Source organism: Lolium rigidum, chromosome 2 (assembly GCF_022539505.1).
Source record: "Lolium rigidum isolate FL_2022 chromosome 2, APGP_CSIRO_Lrig_0.1, whole genome shotgun sequence".
Classification (NCBI taxonomy): domain Eukaryota; kingdom Viridiplantae; phylum Streptophyta; class Magnoliopsida; order Poales; family Poaceae; genus Lolium; species Lolium rigidum.
Window position 1 is genome coordinate 146260185 of NC_061509.1, and position 7102 is coordinate 146267286.

Here is a 7102-nt window from a genome sequence, read left to right on the forward strand (position 1 = left end):
ACAATATTTAACATGTGATTAACATTTCTAAATAATCATAACACAACACCATATTTAATATTTTTAACAGAATTACATAATATTCGTCCGAATATGCACCATCACTTAATCTAATTAGAAGTTGATTATTCCTACGTCATATATTTCTACGCACATAAAATCACAGTCTATATATTTTCGCATGTTGCATACATAAAACATAATCTCTAGTTCGCAAATTCAATTAGCTATGTACGTTCTAATTACATGTTGCATGTCCTAATATATTACTCAATAATGACTACAGTCGTTCTACTCCCTCCGGACCAGATTAACCGGCACCATCTGCCCACCATGCAGTTTCTTTTCTCCCTGCTGGTTTAGGCATGTATCATTTAATTCTCGTCTAGTACTTAGCGAGTCCCTTCGGTGTAAAACTAAGCACGCAGGTGTGAACGGAAGCTGGCTGTTTGTTGTGTGTTTGCATGCAGGTATGAACGGAGCTAGTTAATGGTGCAATGATTGCATCCATGTGTAAACAACCTTCGTCTAGCTATGCATGCAAATTTTGCATGCAACTACAGAACATGCATTAATCAAACTAATTATAGTACATAACTAATTAGGTTCTAACTACATAAATAAAATAGATCATGCTTTCTTGTTTAAATCCTTACCTTGATATCTCTGATTGAGCAAACACTTGAGCAAACAATGAATCAGCTAAGAATTCTTGGGCAGCCAGCAGAAGACATCAACTACGTGAGCAAAAACTAAAGTGCACGAAGAGAAAGAGTATGCTGATAGTGAGAGTGCAGATACTCAGCAGACAGTAAGAGCCTTATATAATCAGCTCACCTCGACAGATTCCATAATCAGCAAAAGCTAGACCACCGAAAGCAGGTAATTTGCAACAGTTAAAGCAGGAAAAAGCAGATCAATCACAGCATAAAAATCAGTGCTGCACAGCTTCCTCGCATGCGCGGTCGGTCGGGCACTCGCCTCCACCGTGGTTGTCGGCCGGGCGACGACCTGCGCGTGGTCATGGCGGGACCTGACTCCACCGGGTGTGGAGGCATCCTCCACGTCACCCTGCCGCCCCATGCGATGGCGGCATGGCCCACCTCGACGGATGGCGGCCTGACGGCGAGCAGCGGCGGTTAACGTGCCGCCACACACTTCGACGGCGGGCCCTCGCCGCCACCCAGTCCGGCGGCACCCTCCACGTGTCGCCTGGGGGCGCTGCCGCCACACACAAGGTGGTCTTTTTTGTCAATTTGGCTCACAGGTGATCCTTTTTGTCAATGAATTGGGGCAGGTGGTCTCTTTTGTCAAAATTTCGATGCAATTGGGGAGGGGTCTACTTCTCTAAATGTCTGCTAGGTACAGTTTATAGAGTATTAAAACCAAAATTAAGAAGAACTGGTTAGAAACGGGGTCTTTTATAAAAGCAAGGAAGAGGATAAAACGATGGCCAAAATCAAGAAAAAAAGTGCTCCCGATGAGGATTGTCGGCCGGGCGACGACCTGCGCGTGGTCATGGCGGGACCTGCCTCCACCGGGTGTGGAGGCATCCTCCACGTCACCCTGCCGCCCCATGCGATGGCGGCATGGCCCACCTCGACGGACGGCGGCTCGACCGGCGAGCGGCGGCGGTTAACGTGCCGCCACACACTTCGACGGCGGGCCCCTGCCGCCACCCGGTCCGGCGGCACCCTCCACGTGTCGCCCAGGGCGCTGCCGCCACACACAAGGTGGTCTTTTTTGTCAATTTGGCTCACAGGTGGTCCTTTTTGTCAATGAATTGGGGCAGGTGGTCTCTTTTGTCAAAATTTCGATGCAATTGGGGAGGGGTCTACTTCTCTAAATGTCTGCTAGGTACAGTTTATAGAGTATTAAAACCAAAATTAAGAAGAACTGGTTAGAAACGGGGTCTTTTATAAAAGCAAGGAAGAGGATAAAACGATGGCCAAAATCAAGAAAAAAAGTGCTCCCGGTGAGGATCGAACTCACGGCCTTCCGCTTACGAAGCGGACGCAATACCACTATGCTACGGAAGCCCGATTGGTCATTCTCAAATTTAAAGCTAAATAGAGTGACAAGGTGCACCCATTCTCTCACTTCCGAATTCCTATACAGCTATGCTCGCTCTTCAGGCGCGACTCGAAAAACTTTGGCTGTTCCCGTTGCTCCATATCCCCTATCTGAACATACTTTGGCCGTGTTTTCCGGGAATACGTTTAGAACATAATGCAGCACTTGTTACTGATAACCCTCGACACGAAAAGTGGTTGCACTCACGCAATGTGGACAAGTGCATGTTGAACACGAGGAGCTAAGAAAGTGTTTGGTTCGTGAAAGGCAAAGGCAACATAAACGTTAACAGAATCAAGTTACGCTGTCAATGTAAATGTGATCAGGCGAACTGAAAATTCTTTGGTTGCAGTTGTAATGTTAACAAATTCCTTCTCTGCAAACGGAGAAAATCATATGAGCGCGCCAGCGGCGCACCTCGCCTCCCGGGACTTTACTAGGTGGGCACTGGGCAGGGGAGGGGAAGACAAGGATGCCCAGGGCGCTGACTAGCAGTTGCGATCTAACCAAGTTTTTTTTTTTTTTTTTTGAGGGCGATCTAACCAAGTTACGACCAGTGGCCTGCAATAACGCTTGCCCTGGGCGCTGGCTTATCCGTCGACATCCTTAGAGCATCTCCATTCGTTCCTAAAACTTTCTGGAACGGGCATGATATTTAATCGGCCTCAGTCTCGCGTTTCGAAAGTTCTTTTCGCTCGGCGTGGCTTAATACGTTGTCCGGCGCCTCGAGGTTGTCCCCACTTCAGAGGGATGGTTCGGACGCGGCGGATAGAGCACGAAACCGCATCGCGAGTGGCGGTTCCGACGCGTCATTGACACAGAAGTCCAAAACCCGTTGCCTACCTCTGGTCAAGCAACGTTAATGGTCTGCCGGGTTTTCCAGACGGCGTAGTGAAGCGTCTCGTTGCCAGCAGTGACGACCCCGAGGACTGCCCGGGGCTGAACGCGGCGTTCATGGCATCGTTGAACGACAAGGACGCCTGGAGAGGTGACATCAACGTGGTGATTGCCATGTCCATCCGTGACGCATGCCGATCGTCGACCTCACCCACGACGGTGAAGCTGGGCCCAGCGTCGCGGTGAAGGACGAGCCCCTCAACGAGCACAGCAAGCAGTACAACTTTCACCAGTACTATGACCCTCTGGGCGCCGCAAGTACTACTAGATTAGTTTTAGGTTTAAATTTTATCGAATTTCATTCAAATCCATGTAATATATAAGTTTGAATGAATTCGACTACTTTTAATTAAATTTAAAAAATAATACACTTTTATTTGGGTTCGCGGCTGGGTAGCGATGACCCCTAACGCGGCACGAAGCAACAGCGTCCCGGAAACACGGCTGGGTGGCAACGCCCCTCTAAGGCTGGTCATAGTTGTAAGTATTGATACTATCTCTATAGTGGGTAGTATCATGGAATAGTATCATAGTCATGCTATATTTATTGTTTAAATTTGTGTACAAGATTTGTTTAGCATTAACTTTTCACGTTGCTTGCTATGATACGGTATTTACCTATGTTATTCTAATCTCCTCTCTTCTCCTTAATTAGTTGCCACATCAGTATTTTTGTGAGATCAATGTGAATAATACTAGCATTATGGCTAGCCTAACGCAAAGTTGGCAGCGTGACATGTCAATGTTTCCGCTGTAAACGGTTTATGTTACAAAGCGAACCAAACTTATGTGCTTTAACTGTTCTATGTTGGGACAAAAGAGACTGGCTGTTTCAGACACGCTTCATAACATGGCATCTCCTCTCTCCTCGCAACACCAATAGGCCAACGCGATCCAGGAAATGAAAACAGCTATTCACGCCTACAGTTAGCGCTTGCAAATGATCAGCTGCTGGAGTCGAGATCACCAAATAGAGACGCCTGATGCAAACCCGCAGCAATCGGTGCTTGATGCTACCAGCTTGAAAACCAACAAACCACACCAAGCAGCAATGTTATGCTGTGCGAAAGGAGCAACAGCTGCCAATTCACAAACATCACACTAACAGTTATGCTACACGATCTATATTGAAACTAAACAAACAGTACAGCCAAACGTGAAATATTTTCACGATCATCTGGAAGATTTTTCTTTCCATGCTGCACAGTTTCGCCAGCGTTAATCATCAGACTTGATCGCGACCCACTCTGAATAGTTCATCAGGAGGGCTAACATCACAAGCCTGTAACATATTTCCTACCCTGCAGCTACGAAACAACTCTAGCAAATACCAACAGACTTGGCTGGTAAAGTGGTAAGTAAAAGAGCTCTAGCGAGTTACTGAACCTCAAAAGGTCATACAGAGCAGACAGATTCAGCAGCGCGCATTCAACTGACCAACATGCCACAAAGTAAACATATCATGCCAAATGTATCATGAAATTAACTAAGAGCCAATGGCTGGGCAGTAGTCATCAGATTAGCGAATGAAAAACCAGTTCTTACACAGGTGATTAGCAGAAGAAAAGCAACAGGACAGCTATAGTAGCATTTGGCTTTTTCTCTGCTAAAACATTACTAAAACAACTTCTCAAACCATGAGTCCATAACTCTAAGAGGGTCCCCCTCACACAAAGACGCAACATTCTACTTCGACTTCCATCATCTAAAACAGAGGACAGCAAATTAGTAAACTAACTGGGGACCCAAGACCCAATTTGCTACCTCATGCTCAGATACACTATTTACTCGTCATCGTCCTCCTGCACACAAGAGATTATAAAATTATTATCATGAACAACGCTACAAGGTGTAACTCTGATTGGCACTCAAAACATCAACCAAACTGGTTGTTTCACAAACCTCGTCACTGCCATCATCTTCGACCTCAGACTTGGATTTATCAGAGCCCTCGCCCTCCTCAACATCAGCAGTCTTGGCCTTTTTGGAGCTCGCGCTCTCCTGAAGGAATCAGAGATTTCAAATTAGCACTAAACTTTAGAACTTTACAACCAAGCGTGTCACTACATATCCCAGGTTTACCTTGCTCTCGAAGGTGGCTTTGGTCTTCTCGTAGTCCTTCTTCTTCTGCCCAGCCTTCTCAACATAAGGTGCTTTGTCCTAACAAATTTAACAGGGTCATTAAACCAAATATACTCCACATAATCGTGGTGTCGCCTAACCTAATAGAAATTAGCCATAGGGCTTAAATCAATTAAAGATGCAAGTTCTAGTTAACTATTTAGTTGCAAGTGAGCCTTTTCAGGTAAATATGATGAACTGACAACACAATAAACAGAATTGTAATGGTATGTCACCTATAACCTAATAACAATTAGTCATAGGCGTCTCTCAAATAAAACAATTGAAGATGTAGGTTTCATTTAGCTATTTAGCTGCAAGTGGTCCTTTTCAACCAAATAGGCACTGACAGAACGAAATAAGCAGAAGTTCTACTTAATAGATATGCAACTCAGGTACGTTCAAACAGGAACAGACATTGTGCACTAGTGAGGATGTGTTGAGAGACTAGCTTGAGCATTGCAAGATGCACTCACTTCATCGGACATAGCGCGCCACTTCTCCCCTGCCGCCTTGCTCACCTAATAATTCAGCATGGAGAAAAAAAAAACTGAGATGTATAATTATATATATATATAAACGAAAAAAAAAGAGAAAAAAAAAAGTAAAAGGTGGCTCACGTTGGCGACGCTCTTGTTGCCAGGGTTCTCCGCCTGGTACTCCTGCCTGAATTCAGACCTGCAAAACAGTAACGGAAAATACGGTAACAACCGAGGGGAAAGCAAAAGTTGGACGAGAATGCAGAACAGATCTGGAGATCTGGGAGATGGGTGGGCGGGTTCGGGGTCGAAGGGCTCACATGAAGACGAAGAAGGCGGAGGGCGGGCGCTTGGGCTTGCCAGCGGCAGCGGCGGCCTTCTTCCTCTTGCTGGCGCCGCCGGCGGCCTTGAGCCTGCGGGAAACGAGAACATAGATGTGAACGGTTTCGGCCACGGAAGAGATCCGTGCACGCTGTTTCTCGCAGAGTTTCACGAGAAGCGGAGATCGTACCTGCCCTCGCCCTTGGTGGAGGCGTCGGCCTTGCCCTTCATGGTGGTGGTGGTGGTGCCGCCGGAAGCGGGTTGGGAGGTTGGGAGCTAGGGTTTTGCAGGGGACAGGACGGAGGCGAGGCCGGTTTGGGGTGAAGGGAAAGGGGGCTGCCTGCTGGGTTTGTTGGCTTTGTGGTGCGAGCCGTTGTGCGGTGCGGGGCCGCGTGGATGTGCGTGCGTGAAACAGGGGAAAGGGACAGCGATGGGATGGTGGGTGCACAAAACGCGACGCGTGGGTGCAGAAAGCAGGCCGTGCCATGGGCGTGACAACCAAACAATGCTTGGGCCGAATGTCATGCTACTAGAAAGAACTTATGTTGGGCTCCTCTTCACCAACGCTGTGGAAAGGATAATATAAAAAATCTCAGGTTTAACATCCACAATTAAGTGAAATATTCTTTTAGCTATTTAGGAATCTCCAACGGGTCGACGTAAGTTAGACCTTAAAATCGACGGGCTGCGTCCGTTTCCGTTTACCTGTGGATATCGAAATAATCGCCAAACCAAGCGTATACGAGGCCGGCCATGTGCTTTATTCAAACTCAAAAAATCGCACACAAAAAAAGATGTTCAAATTAATTTTTAAACTAAGTTACTTCCTTAGAATGCCTCGTCTCGTCATTCTTACGGAGGCGCTTCTTGCTCGTCACCTGTTTGGAAGGGCTCGTGGCGTTCGAGCGTTCGAGGAGCTTGTGTCCCCTCTCCCGACGAGTAGTCATTGGTGTCTTCCTTGTCGTCGGTGCACGCTGGTTGCGCCTCCGCCCGGGCCCTTGCCTCCTTCTTTGCCGCTGCCGCCTCCTCGGATGCCTCATTTTCCTCCAGTCGTGTTCACATGATCTCATCATCATCTTCCTCCTCCTCGTCATGGCCATCATCGGCGACGGCGCCCCCTCCTTCTCATGGTCGTCATCGGCGATGGCCTCCCCCTTCTCCTTCAGGCCGTCCGTCGGTGGAGACCTAGAGCCGCTCGACGTGCAAGTTCT

The 7102-nt window shown here is 47.4% G+C and overlaps 1 protein-coding gene and 1 non-coding gene across 2 annotated transcripts; both read right to left on the reverse strand.

Annotated features, from left to right (window-relative positions):
- Nucleotides 1-1967: 1967 nt before the first annotated feature.
- TRNAT-CGU lies at nt 1968-2039 on the reverse strand. Its single transcript has one exon. It is a non-coding gene; the product is annotated as a tRNA-Thr (tRNA).
- A 2413-nt stretch (nt 2040-4452) lies between these two features.
- On the reverse strand, nt 4453-6139 carry LOC124687408 (DNA-binding protein MNB1B-like). The gene is made up of 7 exons (XM_047221190.1): nt 6082-6139; nt 5891-5983; nt 5712-5769; nt 5568-5612; nt 5053-5130; nt 4873-4971; nt 4453-4772 (listed from the first exon to the last, which is right to left on the reverse strand). Exons 1-7 carry the CDS (start codon nt 6120-6122, stop codon nt 4755-4757), a joined length of 432 nt encoding a protein of 143 aa, XP_047077146.1. The 5' UTR covers nt 6123-6139; the 3' UTR covers nt 4453-4754.
- Between the last annotated feature and the right edge of the window lie 963 nt (nt 6140-7102).

Coding starts and splice junctions, on each gene's coding strand:
- LOC124687408 (XM_047221190.1), bottom strand. CDS start 6,122: ATGAAGGGCAAGGCCGACGCCTCCACCAAGGGCGAGGGCAG. Junction 5,984..6,081: donor TCCACCAAGGGCGAGGGCAG/GTACGATCTCCG, acceptor CGTTTCCCGCAG/GCTCAAGGCCGCCGGCGGCG. Junction 4,972..5,052: donor AAGCCACCTTCGAGAGCAAG/GTAAACCTGGGA, acceptor TGATTCCTTCAG/GAGAGCGCGAGCTCCAAAAA.